Source organism: Mauremys mutica, chromosome 25, assembly GCF_020497125.1.
Source record: "Mauremys mutica isolate MM-2020 ecotype Southern chromosome 25, ASM2049712v1, whole genome shotgun sequence".
NCBI lineage: Eukaryota > Metazoa > Chordata > Testudines > Geoemydidae > Mauremys > Mauremys mutica.
Window position 1 is genome coordinate 6,397,918 of NC_059096.1, and position 24,233 is coordinate 6,422,150.

The window sequence follows — 24,233 nt, forward strand, 5'->3', positions numbered from 1 at the left end:
TGTGGGCCCTGTCCCTTACCGCAAAGGAAAGACGGCCCCATAGCTGACAAGGGTTTGACTTTCTGCCCAGCAAGACCGTGTGTATCTGACTGCTCCCCACCCCCACCCTTATCCTCCTGGAGTCTACGGATGCGTGTGGAACGTTCCGTCACAGCCAGCCCTTTTCCTGTGCGTGAAAGTTGCCTGGTAACTTTCCTGTTAGCTGGAAAATAATAATTAGGGGTGGGGGAAAACCTGCTCAGGAAACTGCAGAGGAATGGATTAAATGCTGCGAAGAGCTGGGGCCTTTGCTTGTCTTGAGCGAGGTTCTCCAAGGACTTTCTGAACATGAAGGGCCAGATCATCAGCAGGTGTAAATTGGTGTAGCTCCATTGAGGTCAATGGAACTATGTCCATTTACCTCAGCTGAGCATCTGCCCCCACATGCCTGATCCTGCAGCATTAAAGTGTGGGAACTGCACCATGGAGTTCAGGAACAGGCCCTCATTAAGTTTCACCACCCCTCTCTGGGAGGCAGCAACCCTTCCCTGCCCCCTCCACCCCCAACTTTATAGATGGAGAAACTGAGGCACTGAGAGGGGTTGGAACTTTAGGACCATTGCAGAGCCGGGAAGAGAACCCAGGAGTCCTGGCTCCCAGGCCTGTGGTCTCCACACAAGAGCCTCTCGTTTAGGGGGAAGAGTGCTTCTGGAGCCCCACGAATTTCAGATGGAGAAACTCATGCCTCTTAGTGGGATAATGACAGGGGTTTGAGGTTCCTCCAAGAGGAAAGGCCCTGGCGGGGAAGATGACAGGTCTCTCTTTGCAGATGGTGGACGTGCACAAGGAGAAAGTGGCTCGTCGGGAGATTGGAACGCTGACAGTCCGCAAGAGGCCCCTCCACTACCAGAAAATCATCTATCCAACATACCAGGAACCCTTGGAAGCTTACTACAGGAAACCCCTCAACTTCAGCGTCCTGGATGACGTCGGTCATGGGATAAAGGTCAGAATACACCCCAGGTGAAATCCATCCTGCTGTGTCCCAGGTCACGGGGAGCTTGAAGTGACCACACTCAGGCTCCATAATGAGAGAGGCGCTAGTTCAGCTGGCAGTTATTGGGATTGATGGTGTTGCTTACATAGCAGGGAAGACTAATTGCCCTGGAGGAATCTCTGGGTGAGATTCTGTGGCCTGTGTTACGCAGGTCAGGCTGCTAGATGATCACAATAATCCCACCCTGCCGTAGAAAAGAATGGTCGTCGGTTTGAAAGTATTAATTTTGTTTGAGGTCCTCCAATTTTTCTTTGGGTGCTCAACTTGACCCACCTGAAAAGGCCGTGTTTCAAAAAGTGCTGAGCACCTGCCCTGTGAAAATCAGCCATCCTCAACGTCTGGCAAGTCAGGCACTCCGAATCACGCGTCGCCTCTGAAAGTCTTGGCCTATCAGTCTAAAGTAAAGAGCTCTCAGCTTCACTGAATTCTTCTTTATTCACTCTTCATAGATTCATCTAGTCTGACGTCCTGTAGAGCACAGGCCAGAGAACTGCCCCAAAATCATTCCTGGAGGATTTTCTTGTAGAAAAACATCTAATCTTGATTTAAAAATTGCCAGGGAAGGAGAATCCACCATGACCCGTGGTAAATTCTTCCAATGGTTAATAACTCTCACAGTTAAAAATTTATGCCTCATTTCCAGTCTTGTCTAGCTTCAGCTTCCAGCCCTTGGGCCATGCTCGACCTTCTTCTGCTAGTTGAAGTGTTATGGGGCACTCAGAGTAGGTAACTTTCCCCTTTGATCCAAGAGGCTCCACCATGTTTTACAGACATTAATTAACCCTTCAAACACTCCTGCAAGGTAGGAAATTATTATCCACCACAACAGGTGGAGGACCTGAGGCATAGCGAGGTGAAGTGAGTTGCCCGGGGCCGCAAAGTGAGTCAGTGGCAGAAGTGGGAAAAGACTCCAGAATTCTCCCAGAGCCCTGCTCTAATCACTAGCCCACACACCTCCCTGAATGCAGCCAACATTGCTGCTGATCCAGATGACGCAACAATCCCAATCCCAAAGCGTCCAATCCCAATGTGCAGTAGGGTTTTGTATAAAACCTAGGATGGATCTTGCGATGTCTGCCTCCAAGTCAGCCATTCCAGAGTTCCAATAAAATGGGTAAAATCCCTTCCATCCCAACATTATAATCCAGAGTCACAAGAAAATTGCTGTAGAAAACACTAGAGTCCAAATCTGCCCTCACCACTTGGACAACCTTCGTGAGTTCGGTGGGGTTGCATGCGTGTATGTGAGACACACCAGGAGTTCTGATGACTCATGCAGAGGCAGGCAGACAGACACAGCGTCTCTAAGCGCTTCCTTTGTGGACAGCTAGAGTCCTCTGGTGAGCCAGAGCCCAGCCCTCTTCTTCCTCTTTGAAAGGAACAAGAGCAGAGCTTGTTGAGAGATGGAAGCCCGGGCAGGAGCCAGAGTGGAAGGGGTAAAGGTTATTTGCCCTAACCACTGGGCAACCCATCCTTGACATCTCTCTGGGTGCTGCATTGCTGTCTCCCAGGCGCGTATTGCCCAGATTCTGCTGGTAAAGATGATTTGCCAAAGAAAAAGAAAATGGATTTGTGCCGTTTCCCCGCTTTTTATACGACGTAGTAAAATGATCTGCAAGGGTGTCTTTCTGCTGCTGCTGATTTTATTTTTTTTTGCCTTCCCTGTTTTTGATGGAGAACTTCTTGTATGCCTCAGAGATGGGTGCATGGCTTTCTTATCCCTGAACGGAGTTGGAGGGGAGAGGGATGCTGAGTCCTTACCAAGGAGCTTTGCTCCCCCAGGTTTTCGATTCAATAGCCATTATGCACTTTGTTGTTTTGAGACACCGACTAAAAATCCTTTCTTCTCTTGGTGACTCTGATGTTGCTCCCTTGGTATTTGTAGTGTTATAATCCTCTCAGTTCTCCAGTCGTCCAGCGAGTTCTCCAGGGGAGAGGATGCCTGAATCCCTTCTGGTATTTCTTCTGAAAGCAGCAAAAGTGCCACAAGCCCTATTTTTTTTCTCTTTTGTGAATCACCTTTAAGAAACCAAAAGGATAAAAAAAAATCCCCATGCGTGAGGGTTTCATTAGCTAGGTGCCCGGCAATCTGAGACGACCGTAACCACCCGAGATCGAAACTGCCACGGTTGGCTTAATGCAGACACGGGAAGTTGTCTGCTCGGGCTCTCTTTTCCCACGACCGCCTCCGCTTTCTCAGCAGCGCGCTCACCACAGCTCCGAGGGCTGCTTCCTCCACCCAGCCCTTGCATGCTTTCTGCTGCTCCCTGTGGCTACGTGATCAGCCCTGTTGCTCTGAAGGACTTTCTCAGTGCTATTTTGTGCATGGCAGATGTGAGACTTTTTCCCAATGAGCTTCGCTTCCGTCGAGGGAGCTAAATAAAAGCCAGATCTTCCGACATGCTCAGCTCTCTGTGCGACGCCAATGGCCATTTTGTCAAAGCATCAGCACCTACTGGCAGTACGTGAATTCATGTGACAGTCTGTTCCTTAAGGCCTGATCCAAAAGCCATTGAAGGCAATGGAAGGACCCTTCCTCCACCCATTGACTTTAGATCAGCTGCTTAATGGTTCTGATCCATTCCTTTCCTGCTAATTCTGGTGGGCTGTGGGGGTAATGGTCTCTTGGCCCCTGGCCCCTAGTAAAATGCTGTGTTTACCGGAGTAGGAGGATTTTTCTTAGGGTTTGGGCTTGTCCAGTTTGTATTAGTTTTCCCTTTAACAATTTTAAAGGGCAGGTGAATGTGGCACTGGTGACAGATACTGGCTGCACGGCTTTACAGCCTGGCTAGCCACAGAAAGATGTGTAGCCATGTACCCAATCTTGTCAATATGGTGGCCCAACCTTCCTCCACCCTGTCCTCAGCTCATGCCTCTCGATTCTGTTAGTTTGGCTCTCTGCTGATTGCATGGACGCTTGCCCACCGGGGGCTGGGCTGAGACCCAGCAGACTGGGCCCTGAACAGCTCTTGCATGCTAACAGCTTTTGGTTGCTCACTACGAACACGGGCTTTATTCCAACCACTGGGTCTGCATCCCAACTGCTCGAGCCATCCAGTCCCGGCTTCAGGACAAGCGGTTTGGCCCTGCTTGTTTTAGTCTAGACCCTCAGGCCAAGTGACAGGAAAATCTTTCCACTCTTACATCTTCCTCCTGAACCTCTCCGATAAACTCATCCTGCTGCACTCCAGCAGGCACGACACTTTATAAGAGGAGCCATGCGGGGTGGCGGGGTCAGAAATACCCTAGTGCCTTGCTCAGTAGCAATGTCCCAAGAAAGTGAACAAGAGTCTGAACAGATCAAGAGGCCAGATTTGCCCCTGTGGTTGCTCCACCGGCTTAGTGGAGTTACCCCAGGGGAAACCTGTCCTTTTGCGTTCGTGTGTGACAAGATGTAGGACACTCCCAGCCCAGTGTTACAAAGTTTGGGCTCTGTTCCTCTGGAGAAGTGCCTGGCAAAGGAAGTGATGCACCACGTGCCAATGCTCACCATTTGAAGGGGCGTCTTTCCCAAGAGTCTTCTCATCAGTGGTGCATTGGCTCACTGGCCTTGTCTCTCTCACCATGTGTCTCCTAACAGCTGCAGCTGTGTAACTTCCTCAGCATGTCCTGTTTCATTTTGATCTAGCACACTGTGCTGGCAGGGTACAAAAGAAACATGCAGCGATGCATAGTGAGGAGAGTGGCAATTCTGAAATGCGTATTAATATTTTAGGCTGTTTTCCCTGTTGGTAACGGGGAAAAAGACTTCATGCTATTACTGGTGCTGCCAGGGCTGCTGCTCGGAAGCAACAAGACTGTGGGTTGTGACAGTTAAAGGGGGGCAGCATTCACACTTGAAAGACGCTGTAGCTGTCCATGTAACTTACTTTACCTCTGTTTAGCCATGGGAGGACTCTCTGGATTCCCTCAGCAGTGTGGGGTAGCAGGAGCCCTGTGAGACAGGACTCCTATGTCAAACTCTGGGAGGAGTAGGGTCTGTTGGTTAGATCAGGGAGCTGGAAGTCTGGGGTCCTGGGCAAGGGAGTACAGTCCGCTAGCTAGAGCAGGATTGCAGGAGTCATGGATGGGTTTCATCACAAGCTCTGGCTGAGAGCAGAGCATGCTGGCTATGAGAGAGAGCTGGAAATCACGACTCCTGGAACCCATTTCCAGTGCCACCCCTTCTGACCCAAGCAGCTAGCCACAAATTGGGGTCTTACAGCCTGTTCCAGCTGGAGGCAGGTGCCCTTTGATGCAATCTTGTGTAGTTACAAAGTCCTGATTCCATGAACACCAGAGGAACCAAACAACTGGAGATAGTTTCTTTGATTACAGCTCCAAGCCTCTTTTAGCCAGCACTCCACTGTACTTCTCCAGGCTGTATGCGTAGCTCTGTCTGTTGCTGTGTGCTTTCTCTCCTTGTCTCATCTCTCTCTATCTCAGGGTTTCTCAAACGGGTCGCCGCTTGTGTAGGGAAAGCCCCGGCGGGCCGGGCCGGTGTGTTTACCTGCACCATCCACAGGTCCGGCCGATCATGGCTCCCACTGGCCGCGGATCGGCAATGGGGCCGCGATCGGCCGGACCTGCAGACAGGGCAGGTAAACACACCGGCCCGGCCTGCCAGGGGCTTTCCCTACACAAGCGGCGACCCCTGTTTGAGAAACCCTGCTCTGTCTCTCACTTACACACCCACCCTTACCCCAGAAGATCACCAGCAAAGCCCCCTGCCCAAATAATTCTAAAGGGCAGTAGTTACACCCACTAGCTCCATAGAGGTTTAACCCAGCCTATACCACCGGCTTTGCCATGGCTTATTGTGTGGCCTTACACCTGCCCTCAGAAGGTGGCATGGGATGGTTGGAGAATTCATGAATGTTTGTAAAATGCTTTGTAGTCCTTGTATCAGAGGCCTGGTATGAGGCCTAAGCAGGGGCGGCTCTAGGCATTTTGCCGCCCCAAGCACGGCAGGCAGGCTGCCTTCGGCGGCTTGCCTGCGGAGGGTCTGCTGGTCCCGCGGCTTCGGCGGACCTCCCGCAGGCAAGCCGCCAAAGGCAGCCTGCCTGCCGCCCTCGCGGCACCGGCAGAGCGCCTCCAGCGGCTTGCCGCCCCAAGCACGCGCTTGGCGTGCTGGGGCCTGGAGCTGCCCCTGGGCCTAAGGCCTGAGCTAAAGTAATGGTCAAGACTTTGCTGATATAAAACAAAGTTAAGCTGTGAGCAAGAGGCAGGCCCTGCTCACAGAATCAGGCGCAGCTCCAGGCACCAGCACACCAAGTGCGTGCCTGGGGTGGCAAGCCGCGGGGGGTGCCTTGCTGGTCGCCGTGAGGGCGGCAGACAGGCGGCAATTCAGCGGCGGGTACGCCGAAGGTGCAAGACCGGCGGGCCTCCCGCAGGCGCGCCACCGAAAGCAGCCTGTCTGCCGTGCTTGGGGCGGCACAATACATAGAGCCACCCCTGCACAGAATCTGGCATGAAGAGGGCTGATGCTGCAAAAACACACATACCTAAAAGGTACTGGGCACAAGTGATGTAAAGACGTGTCAGGATGGTACCAGAACACTCTAGCACAAGCACATTCCCCCTCAGATAACAGGAACATGCTGACCCATCCTAAAGACAGGGTTAAAAGGATAATACGATGGATAGAATTGTTTTGTTCGAACCAACATGGTCAAGGTAATAGGCGGCACCCTGACATGTAGAGGAGTTGTACCTCAATATATGATGTGTAACTCGTTTGTACCTGTATAAAAAAAATGGACCTCTGAGGGGTTGTCTTGGTCTGGCCTAGAGGGCAGTGCTAAGTCCCGCCACTGACTGAGCCAGTCCATTATCAGGGAGCACATATGTACTAGCAGAACTGTAGACATCTGATCCGGGGAGCTAGAGACTGTGTTTCGTCTGGCAATAAACCTGGCCGGGTGCCTTCGTACCTTATCGGAGTCTGTGGTCATTGAGGTTTTCCTCGGGGTCTGCTGTGCCAGCTATCTGCGCAGAGCCGGGGCAGCGCACAGAGGAAACACACCCACGCAGCCGTCTGTTATCAACATTGGACAGGGCAGACACCGGTGACGACTGATGACATTCCTCCGATGAAAGATGCAGGAAATACAAAGCATTATTATTATTAGTGTAACTCTTCTGCCAGGTGGAGCCAGCAGCAACCATGGCCTCCAATACAACAATACGACACAAAATGGGCTCGAGCCCCCACCCACTGACCTGGGAAAATTACACACCACCCCTGGGCGCCTCTGGGAGGCAATACTTCCCCACTTGCAAGCACAGAAAAGAAACGTTTAATGAAAGGAGGGAAGTCACCCAACATTAATTAGGGAGAATGCCGCAAGCAGGATTCATAATCATAAACCTGTGAGCAGGACCCCCACCCCAGAGTGCGTGGGACAGTGCCTTCCGCCTCATGTTCTTGAGTTCTAGAACCAAAAGTTCCTTTTCTGTGCCCCTCTCTGCTCCCCCACCATACCCCACTCACAGTGGTTGTCCTTGGTCAGCGAGGGCCCAGGGTTCAGAGGTGCGTCTGTGTGAATTCACCTCCCACCTGGGGAAGAAGGCACCTTGCTTGCACTTGCTCTGGCTGGCTGCTCTGCCAGCCACTGTTCCTTGCCACCTGGCTGCCCTGCCAGCTGCGTCTCCTTGCTGCCTAGCTGCCCCGCCAATCGCGGTTCCTCTCTGCTGGCTGCCCCACCAGTCGCAGTTCCTCACTAGCTGCTTATTGCCTCGTCAGCTGCTCGTTCCGCTCACTGCCTCACCAGCCCACTCGTTCGCCAGTTGACTGTCAGCCACCTTCTGCTGCCACCTGCCTCTTCTGCTGTGACCTCTGCAGCTCAGTCTCTTAGTAATTTTCAGCTCTTTGCAGGCTGGGCAGAAACACTGCTCCATGTCAGGCAATTTCAGCTCTCCTTTGAGCACTTTAACATATCAAAGAGGTTCCTAATGAAGCCTGTTTAGCTCTAGCATTGAACAGTGGGGAGGAACAGGTTAAACCACACAGAGGACCCTTAGAGAGCATCTACACCACCTGTCCCCACCCCTCTTACTTTCCCAGGGCTCTGGCATTCGAGCCCCTGGCTTAACAAGGTCCTTTCAGCTGAGGGTGGACCCCCTCATTTGGGACAGGTTAAGCACCTTTATTCATACAATAATGACAACAACATTGGTAACAGCATTTCACTCCCCCTGCATTCTGTACTAAAGTGATTTGTACCCCAACACCCAGCCAAAGTTGATCACTTTATCCGCTGGATATCTAAGCAGAGTGGGTATGTTCATGTAAATACAGTTTGCGCCTGAAGTTTCTCCCCTTCCCAGCTAGCTGTCAGGGGAGAATTCATTCAGACCCGGCTTACATCAGCAAGGCCTTGTTGTCTGTGTAATCTAGAAGTGGAGACTCTTGCGAGCACCCTTGGCTCATCAGTAACAGGGGGCACAAATTAATTCGCTTCTCTCTCAGGGCCCTGGCAGCACTGGAGGGTTTTTTTGCACTGCCACAGCTATACCACTGCAACTGGTAAATTACCTGGGCCAGTCGCACTGGAAAAATCTCCATGTTTTGCACCAATGCAGTGTGTCTGCATTATGGGTTTGCACTGGTATCCAGTGCAAATATCCCTAGTTTCGACAAGGCTTAAGAATCAGAATGATCTTGGCCACACACAGCCATGCCTCTCTGTGGGTAACCCCCTGGGTTGGTGAGTCTGTAAACAAGCTTCTCAGGGTTTGTTCTCTCTAGGCAGCCACTGATTCTTTCTCTCTTCTTCCCTGGCTGTAGGACCAGAGCACGCAATTGTCACGAACGGGAACCTTGACTCGGAAAGGATCTAAGACATCATCTGGACAGTCAATGGGCACCCTGGGGTGAGATGGCACCACTCTCTTGCACTTGATACCTGGCAGTCCCTCTGCCCTACTTTCCACCCACCATCCTTTCCTAAATGAGACATAAGCCTGATAAAGAGGTGGCAAGATTTCCCCCCGTCCCTACTGGAAAATAAACCTTTCAGTTCAGCTCCCTAAGGTCCAACATCTGCCTGAGTCTGCCCCTTGTGCAAATAATGGTCACGCTTTTCACAGTAAGGTTCCATTTATAAAGGGTCTAGAAAGGGTTAATTAAGAATTGCTAGCTGTTTTACTAAATGGTTGATCATTTGTTGTAGAGTCCAGTAGGTCAGGAGGTTGCTTTTAGCCATGGCGTATCACCCTCTGAAACACCTCCTGATCTGCATGTGCACATCTAGAATAGAGTCTACTCATGTCAGTAACATGCTTATAGCGTTAACCCTTTGTAAGCCGTTTATAAATGTGCCCTGACTAGAGTGTGACCAAACGAATACTAGTCCAGACATAGCCACAAGCCTAGCAGCAGAGCTGGTCAAAAATGAAAGTATTGTTATTTGTATTGGTGTAGCACCTAGGAGCCCCCATCACAGATCACGTTCCTGTCCCAGGGGAAATGCTGAGATTTCAAAATTTAGTTTCATTCTGAATCGGGATGATAAAGTAGAAACCTTGGAATCTTTTGCGAGATGATATTTCAGAATATTTCATTTGGGGAAAAATTCCATTTAGACCTTATCAAAAATTCCATTTAGACCTTTATCAAAACGTTTTGCGTAGGTGATTACAGAGTAACAATAAAATACATCATCAGATACAAGATGAAACATTTCAACTGCATCGAAACAAAAAGGTTTCGATAATTTTCTGTGGGAAATTTTGACAACAGCAGAACATCTCCAGAGCAACATTTTGATTTTTGCCAAATCAGCATTTCCAAATGTTGGAAAAATCTTCCTCCAGCTGTGCCCAGTAGTGTCATTAGTGCAGCTGTAGCGTTTGGGGGAAGAACTGTTTATAAAGGACATGCTGGGCTACATTCACGAAAGGTCTGAGGCACTTACCTGCCACTTTAGGTCCCTAAATCCCAGAATCAGGGATTCACAAACCCCTGCCCAACTGCCCCTGCACCTGGTAAGTGACCAGCCTTGCTCGGCACCTACGTTTCTGCAGTGAAAGTTCGCTTGGCACCTAGGATTCTTCATGAATGTAGCCCGCTGCCTTTAAGCCACCCAGCAGATTGAATGGGCCTGGAGACTGACCTCCCTTCTCAGGCCCTCCAGAGCCCTATCAATGCCGTAAAGTTGGTGCTTGTTGCAGAAAACTGTCATCAGCCAGTTTCCTCGTGTCCGCAGGGCGTGGGTGTCAGGGTGAGGCACCCAGGTGGAGTCCAGGGGAAGGGAGAGGTTGTATTGCCTCTGCCTTTGCTGGACCTGGGCGGAGGCGAACAAAGGGCCTCAGTTTGTCAGGCTGAAAGCGCATGGAGTAGTTTTAATCTAAGGTGAAGATTGCCATCTCTGGGAAGCTGGTTTATTTTTTTCATTGGCTGTCTGGTTGCAGGGGGCCCTGCTCTAGGCAAAAGGCCGTTTGCAGTTACTGTTTCTGTTATGGGCAGACTGGGACCCCTTTGTGCTTGGTGCTGTACAAGCACCTAGTGAGACACAGTCCCTGCCCCAGTAGACTAGACAGGCAAAAAGTGCAAGGGGAAAATGGAGGAAGTGACTTGCCCAAGGTCACCCAGCAGGTCAGTGCCAGAGCTGGGAATAGGACCTAGGTCTCCTGGATCCCAGTCTAGTGAGCTGCTCATTGCCTCACCCTGATTCTCTTTATGCCATCATGACAATCTAACACTGAATCACCGCAGCTCTGGCATTGATACTTCCAGGGCAAACTCAGAATAAAATCGCCTTGCATTCAGTGGAGAAAGGGCAATGAGTTTCTTCCCCAAGATGAACTGGAGATCTGATTGTTATTTGTGTCTGTCCTGACTGCAGGAAAAACCCTCGAATCCCAGAGCCCATTCAACTGCCTGTGGTTCCAGAAGGCAAACTCTCAGCAGCGTCCTCCACATCATCTTTAACATCCCTCAGGTAGCTTGCCCAAGCTCCCAGAGCTCATCAGCCATCCTGGCCGGGGGTTGGGAGACTTGCGGGGAACGCTGGGGAAACATTCGCTCCCATCTCTAGTTTAAAACCGTGTCTGTTTCATGCCTCGTAGACTCCGAAGCCAGAAGGGACCATTGGGGTCTGACCTCCTGCGTAGCACAGGTGATAGTGTGACACTGACAGACCTCAGACGTCTGCGGGCAGGATCGAACCTGGGACCTCTGAAGCTAAATACATCAGCCTCTACTGCATGAACTAAAAAACACAGGCCCTTTAGCTAAGGCTGTAGCAGACTCATTAATCTCTTAAGTGATCTTGGTGCCACTAGAGGGGACACAGCACTACACCGAGGAGGTGTGTGAGTTACAAACAAAAAAAAAATTCCTGCAAAAAAGTCCAAAACATTTTCACTTGAAATTTTTTGACAACATATTTCAGGGTTTGGGGTTTTGTTTTGGTTTTTTTTTTCCAGCAAGAAACATTTTGAAACTAAACCTTTCATTTTTTTTTCTATTCACAATTTCAGTTTTTGAAAACCAAAACATTTCAGGGCTTTCAGTTTTGGTGGTGGTGGTGGTGGTGGTGGGGGATTTCCTCTCATTTCTCTCCTTTTTTTTTTCCTTTTTCTGCTGGAAAAAAGTAAAATGGAAAAAGGAGAATGAGAAGAAAACACAAACGAAATATTCCACAGTCCAGAAATCGAAAATCTAATTTTTGTTTTGTTTTCAAAAACGAAAATGAAAAGAGTCATTCAAAATTAAACATTTTTTTGTTTTGAATTTTTTAAATTAAAAATGTTGTTTAAAGCCAAACTCTTTGTGTGAAACATTTAGATGTTGTCACTAAAACTATTTTTCAGTGGAAAAACATTTTGATCAAAATATCTCAACCAGCTTTAATCCATCTAGTGAGGCAGAATAGTCACCGATTCTACTTAGTCCCTAGTATGGGTGTGTTTCCCATTTGAGTGTTTCTGTGTCTCCTCTGCTCCTGTTTCATTCAGCTTCTCACCTGATATTTTTTTCCCATTGGCCTGGGACAAAATGAGTGGAGCTGGTTGGAAATTGGGCTTTTTTGCCCTTGCTGAAAAACGTATTTTGCTTGAGAAGTGCTCCCGCAGTGCCGCATGGGAGCTGTAGTTTAGGTGCTTTGTGCGCCCATTCTCCCCTGGGGGCCAGGCACCCTGCTTGGACTGTCTCCCCCCCCTAGGAGAAAAGTGGTGCTATTTACTGGGAATTTAGTCCAACTGTACTTTGGCTCTGGAATGCATTGAATCATGTCAGCAGGTAATTTGACCATTGGAGGATCCCAAAGTGCTTTAATAAAGATCGGCATAGAGTCACTTGCCTAAAGTCACACAGTGCCTGGCGATCATGAAAACTACGCCCAGGGGTCTCCTGCCAGCCTCTCTACGCCCCTTGCCCCAGCAATGCTGCCTTTCTGAATCCCGCCTTACCTACAGATGCAGCTAATCCAGTTGGCAGACAGAATCACACAAGTACAGGCAGGTGTGCCTCTTTCGGACGCAATGGGAGGAGGTTTCAGACCTATTGCAGCTACTTTTGGTCACTTTGGCAGGCTCTTAACTGGGTGCAGGCACCTTTACACAGAGAGGCTGGTAGGAAATGAGCCAGATTTTCAGTATAACCCAGTAGCACGGAGAGGCTAGACTACTCTTTAGCTCAGGGGTGGGTAAACTTTTTGGCCCAAGGGCCACATCCGTGTATGGAAATTGTATGGCGGGCCAAGAATGCTTATGAAATTGGGGGTTGCAGTGTGGGAGGGAGCTCCAGGCTGGAGCAGGGGGTTGAGGTGGCGGGGAGGTGAGGGCTCCGGCTGGGGGTGCGGGTTCTGGAGTGGGGCTGGGGATGAAGGGTTTGGGGTGCATGAGGGTGCTCCGGGCTGGGACTGAGGGGTTTGAAGGGCAGAAGGAGAATCAGCCCCTGGGGCACGGGAGGAGGTCAGGGGTGCAGGCTCCGGGCGGTGCTTACCTCAGCAGGCTCCCAGAAGCAGCGGCACATCCCTCCTCCAGCTCCTGCACGGAGGCACGACAAGGCAGCTCTGCGGCTGTCCCGCCTGCAGGTGCTGCCCCCACAGCTCCTGGAAGCAGTGGCACATCCCTCCTCTGGCTCCTACGCAGAGGCACAGCGCCGGCCAGGCAGCTCTGCACACTGCCCCATCGGCAGGCGCTGCCCCTGCAGCTCCCATTGGTCACGGTTCCCAGCCAATGGGAGCTGCGGGGGTGGCGCTTGGGGCAGGGGCAGCGTGTGGCGCTCCCTGGCTGCCCCTTCGCGTAGGAGCTGGGGAGGGGGCATGCTGCTGCTTCTTGGAGCTGCATGGAGCCACGGCACACGCAGAGCAGGGCAAGCCCCTGACCTCCTCCCGGCTGGAGGTCGAGGGCCGGATTAAAACATCTGTTGGACCGGATGTGGCCCGCAGGCCATAGTTCGCCCACCCCCTACTTTAGCTCGACTGCTGGCATTCACTCCTTGAGTATGATTACATATGACTCCATGTCACTCTCTCTTATTTATACCCACAACAGTTTCAGTGGAGCAGCTGGCAACGTCAATGCCAAGGTGCCTGTCGCACAACCTATGCCGCCCTCAGTGCCTATCCCGGTGCCTCCTCCATTGGACATAGACACAATGCTTCCCCCTCCCCCTCCGCCTCCTGTAGACATGCCCGAACCGCCACCCATCGGTTTCGAGATGCCGCTCCCAGATGTCCCTCCACCATTCTCCACGCCAGGTAGGGCTTGTATTTGACACAGCTTATCCTCAGGTCCAATGCTCCCTGTCAGCCGAGTGGCATCCCTACGCTGAGCCGTGCTGGGACCTTTGCACCATCCGTGGCCAAGTGTAGCACTGGGGTGTTACAGGCAGAACCGGTTGAAAGAGGATAGAAAACAATTTTGGGGGGAAAAATGAAATACGGAAGTTGTTTCCATTTTGCATCAAAGCCGGTTTTTCAATTAATTTTTTTCCACAAGTGTCTGAAAAATTGTGAATTGTCGGAATGTAATGGTTTCCCCGGGCCCCCCTCTTTTTGCCACTGCGTGCAATGAAATGAGTGACCTCTAGGTTTTATTATCATTGGGACTCTGTAACCTTTTCCAAAGTTGGGGCTGTTTTTGAAAGCCTGGCACAAGGGGCAAATGAACCCCTGAAACTACGCGCCGTAACTTTTCAAAATGGCCCAGCTTTTCCCACATAAAAGTGGCAGAGTTTGAGTTTCATTTTTCTTTTGGCCATGCAGTAACCTTCCCCCAGCTGAGGAAGTTCTGTAAAACTTGAGTGGCAAAATACAGAAGGAAAAAAAAAAAAGAAGTGGGAGAAAATAGAATAAAATCAAAATAGACACCACTTCTTATATTCAGTAACAAAAAGGGTGGGAAGACTGAAAATTCTTTTTTTGTTTTGTTTTATTTTAAAAAGTTTTTTGGTTGGGAAAAAAAACACCATTATTTGTTGAACAGAAATTTTGCCCAAATCTCAGGGCTCAGCTGTTGCTCCCAGGACCTCTGCAAATCTCCACATACAGGGTGAAATTGTCAGCTGTGTCAGGTGCATGCACCACTTAACGTAGGAGGCTTAAGTGGAACCTACGTAGCACCTAGGCCATCTGCTGGCTCTCTGTATAGGGTCAATCTAAGGTGCCACAAGGACTCCTCGTTCTCTTTGCTGATACGGACTCTGAAGTTATTCTATGGAGGAAAAACAGATATTCACTGGAAGAGGCTTCCCGAACTGACCTGTCTGCTCCAGTCGCAGGGTGGCCAGCGCTAAGAGTTGTACTTTTTTCTAAATCGTGAATCAGGCCCCCACAAGTTGTTAAGCTTAAAAATCATCAGATTGGAAAATGAATCCTGTTTGGGTTCATTCTGATTTCTGGCGTTGGAGGCTGAAGCAGCCCTGCGGTCACGCTGTCCTCCACCACCCACAAATCACCCCGGTTTTTTTAAATGAGAGCCGAGCTTCCTGGTTAAGACGATGCCAGGTGGGGGCGGGGTAGGGGGGAGCTTCCAGACAGCCACCGAGTACCAGGACAGATGAGATAAAAACCACCACGGCTGGCAACGCTTGGCCTGTTTTGCCATTAGGACTTCATCCCCCTAGTGATTCTTTGGGGATTTTTCCCCAGGGGCTGACTTCCTGGAGCCCCCCCCTCCGCCTCCTCCAAGCTTGACGGAGTTTGAAGATTTTGCCCCTCCTCCTCCTCCCCCGCTGGATACAGAGGAACCTGTGTGGGCGCCAGACAGCTACTTGGAGAAAGGTATCTTGTCCACCCCCCATCCCGCTCCCTGCTTCGTTTGGTTGCAGCAGTGGGGTGGGCAAAGCTTTCTGAATGGGAGGGGGGCTACAGCTCACCAGCTGACCACCGGGTCTCGTTTACTGATTAGATTCCTTGGGCGCTGACAGCCTGGTGGCGTGTTACATTGTAGCCTGCAACCTAGCTCATCGCTTGTAAAGGGATCAAAGGACTAATACCCCTCTGCCCTCCCTCCCCTTGTGCTTCTGAGCGTAAGCTGACGAGCTGGGGTCAGTCAGGGAGCCATCACCTGATGGATAGAGGGGGCAGCATGGTTCTGTAGGTAGGGCTGGGACTTAGGTGACCTTCCCAGCTCTGCTACTATCCTGCTATGTGTGGACTTGGGGAAATCACCCCCCACAACTTCAGTTTCCCCATCTGTAAGGGGGATCTGTGCACGCAAAATGCTGTATTGGGGCTAATGATTTGTAGTTCTGGAGCCTGTCTCTGCCACTGCAGAGTGGAGCGTCGCTCTCCTTTCACAGCTTCCCCCCAGTCAGCTTTGGGTCAGGAAACCCCAGTGTGGAGAAAGTCCTGGTTTAAGCCGACCTGCTCCCACCCTTCCGACTGAGATGCAGCTTGGCCAGTCCCTTCTGACGGGGTGCAGGTTTCGAGCCCCCACCCATGTATTTTCACAATGAGCCTGGCTCCATTTCCTTCCCATTCTGAGCTCCTCCTTCCCCTTTCAGTGGTGACCCTCTACCCCTACACTCAGCAAAAGGAGAACGAGCTCTCCTTCCCAGAAGGGGCCGTCATTTACATGACCCGGAAGCACTCGGATGGTTGGTGCGAGGGCGTGACCAGCGAGGCAGAGGGGTTCTTCCCAGGCAACTACGTGGAACCTTTCTGCTGCTGACCTCGCGTGGATGCAGGAGATGACACCACTGAGGACTAGCAGAAGTTTTTCTCCTTCACCCTCCCCCAGCCTTGGGGTTAATGGAGCCCATTCTCTCGGCCAAACCAGTGAGGCCACCTCCATCCCCCTAGCTCTGGCCACGGAATTTATCACTATCCATTTACAATCCAGATTGATCAGATTCTAGATTCCCCCATTCCCCCTCCTGGGCTAGGGCAAAGACAAGCCGAAGTCCCTGGCAGAAAGCACCAGGGAAAGGGAGCTCTCCGAACCCAAGACTTCTCAGGAGCAGCTTTGGAGGGCCAGGAAAGTGCCCTGCTTTGGCACTGCTACTTTCAGGTCAAATCTTAGGCCCCCAGAGCTCAGTGGGAGTTTTGCCATTGTTTACCCCCTGGGGACCAGGATTGAAGCCTTTAGCATGGAATCCCTTTGCTTGAGGCTTTGATTATTCTCAGCTCTTATTTCCACCCCCTAAACGTGCACCATGATCAGAGGATCCTCTTCCAGGTTCCACAGGGAGCCTGCAGCCAGTCCCTCCCTCCCACCCACCAGACTGAATGCAGCTGAGCAGCAGGATGCTGTTGACTAGCTGGGAAGGTAGGTGTGTGGAGGGCTCCGAGATTCCCAATGCTCAGGGCTGTGCTCCAAGCCTTCCACACTCCTGACTCCTGCAGTAGCTTAGAAGGTGCTTAGCAGACTCCAGTGGGTCTGGCAGAGCCTTTTCCCCACCGCCTGGGACAGTGCTGCCCAAGCCCAGAAGTAGCAATGGGCAAGAGATCGAATCCCAGCTCCGACAGTCATATCTGGTGACCTGGAGGAAGTCCAGTTTCTCTATTTGGAAACCAGGCACAGTGCTTCCCTGCCTCGCAGGGCTGCAGTGGAGATTAATGTAGGTGCATGGAGAGCCATCAGCACAAAGCGTGATGGCAGAGCGGCCGTGCCTCACCCGGCAGAAGCCTAGACAGGCAGAGACATGAGAAATGGAGAATTAACTGCAGAAGGTGGTTGGAAGATAGGATGTTTTGCAAGGAGCTTTGGCAATGAGACTAAGTTGTACAAACCAGAGCCAGTGGATCCAGGCTCAGATGCACGGGAATAGCCCACTTGTTTCCTGCTGTGTAACGATACAGAGCCATGTAGCACCCTATCAGGTTGCTGCTTGGGGTATTATGAGCCTTGTCCGCAAAATGCAAATGTCAGCAGAGCCGCAGCTTCTGCTTTGCCTCCTGCGAGTCTTTACTAAAAATGGCAGCTGATTGCCTTGAGGTGTGGAGTGAGTGAAAGGCAGCTCTGCCTCTGGGCCCCACCCAGGGCCTTGCCCCAGGGAATTTTTGTGAGCAACCTGGGCGCGCTGAATCCGCCGTGAGGACCCGCCTCGCTGATGTCTCGCGGCACATTGGAAGTAGAAAGGGAGGCTCATTGGACCTGGACCCCTCTAATGCCAGGTGCTGCTGAGACCATTAGTAAGCAGGTCCTCTGCTGCGTGCCCTTGCTCATGCCTCTCTGCATCCCAGCTCCCTCACTGCTTAGATAAAGGTGCCCACTTTTAATAAAGAGTTTTAAAAGCTTGTGCCTCCCCTGGCTGTAGTGGATGGGTGGGAACGTCAGTTGCAGGCTCGCCGCTGCTGAAACGTCCCAGCAATGTGCCTGGAAATGAGGGAGTTAACGTACCTGCAATACCCTTTGTAATTTTGAAGGCGAGGTTTCCAAAGTGGAGATAGTGGATCAGTGGTGGTTTATGGTGCTGGCTCTCCATCTTGTTGCCAGCTGCTAAATTGCAGACAAAAATAATGATCTTTGGGCCCTTTAAAGCCTCCTCAGAGATCAGCTGGGTGTTGAGGGAGGGGAATTAATCATACACCTCCCAGCTGGGTGTGGGAATGGCAAAGGAGGGAGAAGGAATCTTCCAAACAGCTGGCTGTATTATCTGCTGCCATAGGCCCGCTCTGTAGACCTACTCAGTCACTTCGCCCTTGTCCTGTTCTATTTACGCCCTCTGCTTCACAATGAGAAATTGACATTTGTCCGGGAGCTTGGGTAGGTAAGTGGTGAAGGGAAACGTGGGGGAAAGGATAAACTCTGGAGTCTACTTTGCCTAAGAGCAGTCAACAGGAAAACTCCCCCAGAATCAACAGGTGACCAACAGTTACATCATCATCAGGGTAATGTGCAATGTTTGCTTTTGTCCTAGCTGTAGCAGCTTGGGGCCCCACTCAGAGACACTCCCGCCCGCTCTGAAGTCAAGTGGTTACAGGACTCAGGCCCTTGCTAACACCTGGGTGGGTGTGGGGTAGCGTTTGAATGAACAGCATCATTGCGAGGAGTCAGACTCCACAGGAAAAGCCAGTGGCTGAGGGAAGTGGATTAAACCTTCAAACTGCCATGTTTATATCTAATGGGCCCAGTGCTAATACACACCTACCCTTCCCTTCATGAGCGTATTTGCCTCTGCACCTGCTAATTAAACCCATTTTACAGAGGGATCTAATGAATAAGCCAAAGTCCCAGTGAGCCAGGAACAGATCTCATCAGAGGCCCTGCTGCCTTTTCCTGGACCACAGCAGCTCAGTCAACATACTCCTGGTGAAGCCTGGTAGTTAAGACACAGGACAAATGCTTAGCCTGAACTGGTGTATATGGGGCCAGCATCCAGTGCCCAAGGGGGGGGAGATACTAGATACCACAAGAGCTCTTCCTAAGCTAGTACACTCTGGTTTCTGGCACCAGGAAACCTTGTTTGCTCCCCATTCCTCCCCTACAGAACAAACCACACACACACACACCAGCCTACCTTCCTTCTACTGCCTCTTGGGCAGCAGCCCATCAAAGACACGAGTGGCAGGGGCCGGAGACTGCACATGTGTCTTCTCCAAGTACCACTCCTGCTGCTTTCCGCAGCCCCAGGGAAAGGTGAGAAAGTGAAGTCACAGACCTGTAGTCGCCCAGGCGTGTGCATATAGAGATATATATTAATATATTTATGATCGTTAGGGGCAGGTGGGGGTGTTCATTTAAATGTCCACATCAAAATACATGTGCACCAAATTCCAGACAAATGTTTCGTACCTGCTGTTGATATTTACTAGATAACGTTCGATTTAAAAAAAAAAAATTTCCATGGCTTTAAGTTCCACACGATTGGAGGGAGGAAGAACAAACAAACAAACTGCGAAGAGGAGAGCAAGCTGCTGCGGCTTTGGTTAGTTCTGTACTGGCAGAGTTTGGGTCAGGGCTATATGCTTTGGAGTAGACAGGCTGCAGTTCGTCCCAGTCGAAGCCACCCTCGAGGGTAGTTAATACGGTGGTTGCCCAGGGAGAGAATACTGACGAGGAGAGTGGAGAGAGGCTTTGATCCTCTAGCCGTCTGGCCCCCAGGGGGTGCTAAGCACCACAGCTCCCCTTGCAATCAGTGGGAGTTTCAGCACCTCCCAGGATCAGGCCAAGGAAGTGGCTCCACCCTAATATAACCACCATGCTGTGATTTGTCTATGGCACAAGGAAAGCTCGGCTTATTCTGCTACGTGCTACTCCAAGTGCACCAGAAGCAGCCCGTAGCTTGGGGGAATAGCTCTCCTGGGCGCTGCCCACCTTGCCTGTGGGGGGCTGCTTCAAAGCACAGCTGCAGCAGCGCAGTTCAGACAGGGCCGTTGTTGTTAGGCTGGGTTTTAAACTAGTTCAGTAAACAGGCTTTGGGATCCAGTCTGGACACAGGCTAGTGAGCACAGCTGATGAGTAACTCATCACTCAGCTGAGGAGTAGGAGCTTCTGCTTTGGAAATCAGCTGTGTCCAAAAGCATTTGAGGGGAGGTGCTCACTTTCATGCTTAAAATAACAAGAGAGAAAGATGTTTGTTTAAGGTACTGTGGAGAAATTTCTGCCCTGGTCAATGATCAAAAATGATCATTGAAATGAAAGCAGAATAGAAGCAACGTGTAAGGACTTGGCTGTAACATCAGGACCTCAGGAATGGTGATCCAAATTAGCTAACGGTGCAAGTTAAAAGTAGATTAGTTAAACTGCATACAGGGCTGGCTCCAGGCACCAGCACAGCAAGCAGGTGCTTGGGGCGGCCAGTGGAAAGGGGCAGTGGGTCCCTCTTGGAGGGAAGGACCCGCCGCCGAAGAATAAGAATGAAGCGGCAGCGGTAGAGCTGCTGCCAAAGTGCCGCGATCAGCACTTTTTTTTTTCCCTCTCACTGCTTGGGGCGGCAAAAACACTGGAGCTGGCCCTGACTGCATAAAACCCCTGTGTGGACACTCTGGTTCAGAATTAAGGGGGCCTTACTTCACTTCAGTTTAATTCACTTTTGAATTAAAATACACCAAATTAAGGCCACTTCAGTTCAGAATGAGAGTGTCCACGCAGGGGTTTAATGCAGTTTAACTGTTCCACTTTACTTTCCTGAGTGTGCTTGTGCAAACAAGCCTCAGAAATTCAGATTCAGTGGAGTGTTTTAAATGCAAACTAGTTACATTTTGGTGGGGGACAGGGCTTTCTAGCTACATGTCACACACTGCCTCCTACATCTCATTATTCCACGGCCCTTTCCCACTGTGATCTGCTCAGAGGGGACAGGGCTGGGGAACTGGAGACTTGGGGGAGGGGAGATTTTCAAAGGACAGTGATGTACCTAACTCCCATTGGTACCTGTGGAAAATCTCACTCTTGCTTGCTTAGAAATGTGCTTCAGTGAACCACTTGTAACGGAAACCTAAATCAACAGTGTCCTCTTAACCCCACACCTGAATGTGGTACCACACTCATGTCCTTCTTGCTGTAGCAGCCTTCCTGGAACAAGGGTTTATGGGAAGCGTGGCTCTATGAATAGAAGCTGCCCCTGATTAGGCTTCCACCTGCCTCCTGGACAGAGGCAAGCCCTGTCAGGAGGTCAATTTCAAGTCACCTGATGGGTGTGGAGGAAGAGGGGTCACGCAGGGGGTGATGATGTAGGTGGACCCTAGCTGCTGTGATCAAGTCACAGATTCGGAGACCTGCCTTGGGGCTAACGGGAGTACGGACACTCCATAGCCTCATGAGAACTAGTTTGTTTTTGTTTCTTTAAAAAAATAAAAGAATCACTTGAAAAAAGAATTCAAGGTGAAGGTAAAAATAAACATATGTGACTAACACCCACTCTCCTGAACGGGTGTGCAAACTGCATAGAGAAGACCTTGTTTCAAGGTCGGGGGGGGGGGGGAGAAAAGGGGACCCAGAGAATGTGCTTTTTAAAAGAAAAAAAGTAGGGGGCGGGGGAAGAAATCCAGAAGTTCAAAGAGTCCAACTCTGCAAAGCTAGAAATGGAGTCAGATCAGCCACTGGGTATGGAGACGCTCCTGGACTTCCTACTTTCCTGCAGTGCCCCCAAGCTGCCTCAAGGGCAGCAGGAGTCTCTTCCTACCCATCAGTCCTCAGCATTTCTTCTTGAGGAGCTCCTGCAGATAGCAGCAAACTTCTACAGCTGAGTCCCAGGGCACTACGGTGGCCTGGAAGGCTCTGGGTTGCTTTTTCTCCATCTCCTGGGTCATCTGGTGCATGGGGTAGCCCTTCCGTGGGAAGGCAATATCTGTGGAAGTCAAAGCCACGGAAGGGCAGAAGTCATTGGCCCCGTCCCCGATGTAGAAAACGTTCTCAAATTCTGTCCCCTCCTGGGCCCGCTCCGTCAGGTACTCGGTGAGGATTTTGCGCTTACACATGTTTGCGGGGCACTGGGGGCACTTGTGAGCGTGATAGGGCCCCAAGGTGAGGTAGCCCCTCTTATCAAACCCAGAGGGGTTGCTAAAGATTTTGCGGAAGAGGGAGTAGACGCCGGCGGCTCTCAAAGTGCACTCGATGCCAAACATGTTGGCGTCCGAGAGGAGGATGATCTCAAACTGGTCTTGGTTCTTGGAAAGGAACTGGAAGAGCTCCGGCATTCCAGGAGACAGTGGGATGTTCTCATAGATGGTTTTGTAGTTCAGCATCTTGACCCCTTGGTCTCCCAGGTACTCGAAGACGCGCTGCATGTACTCGTTATAGAAGCCATCCCGGAAGGTCTGGCGGATGTGCTCTGGAAGCGCCTGGCCCGGAGCGGCCCTGATGACCGAGTCATCACTGTTCTCGTTGATGATCGTCTCATCAAAGTCAAAGGCTAGGAGGTATTTTGGAGGCTTGGGGGCAGCCATGCTGACGCCCTGTGAGTTGAACCAATGAGACACATCAGTTACTCAAGACGGGGGAGGGCTTTTTGCCCCAGACACCCTGGTGGTGGTAATGGAATCAATCTGACCTGGGTGGCAGAACGATCAAAGTAACGCTATTTAGGTAAATCAGGGCTGCCTCTCCCTCTCTCCATATATTTTTCTATCCTAGCTGGGGACCTAATCTGTTCCTTGTGTATCTTAACCCTGACCTGAAGAGGCTTACACACCCTGTAAAGAGATCATTTTGTCACTCTTAATCCTGGACTTTCCTACCCTCGAGACGGTCACTGTGCCAAGCTGCGCACTGGACTCATGCTCACAAGAAGATCTAGTTAACCTTAGGGCGACACTTTGACTCTGCAAAACTGCAACTGGGGCATCTGTATTTATCTGGCTCTCAATAAGTCCCACTCAATGTGCTGGTTTACATGCAAAAAGTATGCGGGGACGTTGCCCCTTAGAGCTGCCAGATTTGCAGACTCACCCTGGCCTCTGGAAAGCCAGGCTAGACTCTCAGGCATCGGCCTGCCACCGAGACATTCTGCAGGTTGAATTCTGCTACTCACATGCGACTTCCATCGCCTTCAAATTCTGGGTCTGATTCGTCACTGAGTCATTCCAATGACACCAGACATGGGCAGTGGTGAATCAGTGGGGAAACCCAGGTGCAGCCCCCAGTGCCTCAAAAAAGGGGGGCCCAAGCATAACGGAGAACGGCGTCCAGCCCTGCCATTTGAATGTAGCAAACAGAATTTTGCTGTGGCACACGAGACAGGACAGGACAGAAGGCAGCTCAATGTCCCAGAGCCACATTGTCTCTGCAGGGCTACGCTTAGGCACTGATTCCGCAGGTGGCAGAACTGCGCTTGCTTGGGACCCCCTGACTTAAAACAGGAGTCTGCAGGGGTGTGAGACTCTGACCACGCGGAGAGAGACGTGCAGGCTCGGGGCCTTATTTCTGTCACCAGAAGCCAGCAGCTGTGACTCTGAAAATGCACAGGGCGCAGATCAGCTGAGCCAGCTCTGCAGCCAGGATTGCGCACCTATGACAAAGGGGCCCCTTTATTAAAGCAGCTGCTTCACAAGCCGCAGAGGGAGGAGGAGACAGCCCTGTGCCAAGAGATCAAAATGGAGAATTGCACTAACCTTAAAAAGGCATCGCAGCCCAACACCTTCGAAGCACCCGTTCATTTTAAGGACATCACTCGCCAAACACTGCTGCTGCTACAGTCTAAGGCTCCCTTGGTGCTGGTCACATCACTGCAAACCACAAGGGTAATTTTGTTAACAACCACTTTGTTGGCCCCCTTGCACTTTAGGGTAGTGTCAAAAGTCACAACAGAGGAAATAATCTCCCCTCCCCGTCCCGGAGGGAGCATGCTGGCCTTTCAAGCCCTGCCACAAACCCAGGAATGCATGACCTCTAGTGCCAAGAACCAGAACAGTTACTGTGCAGGCGAAGGGCTGAGTGGGCAGGGAGAGATTGTTTAATGCAGCCAATCCCTCTTAACCCCTTCAGATGCTAAGGGCTTGTCTACACTGCCCGGCATAGCTACTCCAGAACAGCTTTCCCAGGTGGGGACACACTTCCAGAATAAAAGTGACTTGATTCTGGAATAATTACAAGATAAAGTCACCTGTATTCTGGAAGAGTGGATCCACATGAGCTATTCCAGAATAGCTGTTGTAGAACAGTTATTCTGGAAGAGCAGTATTGCTGGTCAGTTTCCCCACGTAGACAAGCCCCTTAAGCTAAGTGAAAAACTAGGGGAGCATAAAATGCACTAGGATGGGCACTTACTCTTCCTGGGTTCTGCTGACCCCTTGTGGCCAGTAACTGTAAAAACCCAGCTCTATAAACAGTCAAACCTGCTTGTGATTTTCCGCTGTGCTGAGCACCTGCAGCTCCTATT

At 50.9% G+C, this 24,233-nt stretch overlaps 2 protein-coding genes across 9 annotated transcripts in view; one reads left to right on the plus strand and one right to left on the minus strand.

Moving 5' to 3' along the window:
* The window catches only part of ABI3 (ABI family member 3), a 36,979-nt gene extending 17,395 nt beyond the window's left edge, over positions 1 to 19,584 (plus strand). For all 4 annotated transcript variants that reach the window (XM_044999867.1, XM_044999868.1, XM_044999869.1 and 1 more), the window contains 6 exons: positions 809 to 985; positions 8,805 to 8,890; positions 10,864 to 10,959; positions 13,520 to 13,725; positions 15,118 to 15,249; positions 15,975 to 19,584. In XM_044999867.1, coding sequence (XP_044855802.1) covers positions 809 to 985; positions 8,805 to 8,890; positions 10,864 to 10,959; positions 13,520 to 13,725; positions 15,118 to 15,249; positions 15,975 to 16,141 — 864 coding nt within the window. In that variant the 3' untranslated portion in view covers positions 16,142 to 19,584. The remainder of the gene's footprint in view (positions 1 to 808; positions 986 to 8,804; positions 8,891 to 10,863; positions 10,960 to 13,519; positions 13,726 to 15,117; positions 15,250 to 15,974) is intronic.
* Positions 19,585 to 20,281: 697 nt separating this feature from the next.
* The window catches only part of PHOSPHO1 (phosphoethanolamine/phosphocholine phosphatase 1), a 28,794-nt gene continuing 24,842 nt past the window's right edge, over positions 20,282 to 24,233 (minus strand). For all 5 annotated transcript variants that reach the window (XM_044999870.1, XM_044999873.1, XM_044999874.1 and 2 more), the window contains 2 exons: positions 23,467 to 23,580; positions 20,282 to 22,311 (listed from right to left, as the gene is read on the minus strand). In XM_044999870.1, coding sequence (XP_044855805.1) covers positions 21,550 to 22,311; positions 23,467 to 23,511 — 807 coding nt within the window. In that variant the 5' untranslated portion in view covers positions 23,512 to 23,580 and the 3' untranslated portion in view covers positions 20,282 to 21,549. The remainder of the gene's footprint in view (positions 22,312 to 23,466; positions 23,581 to 24,233) is intronic.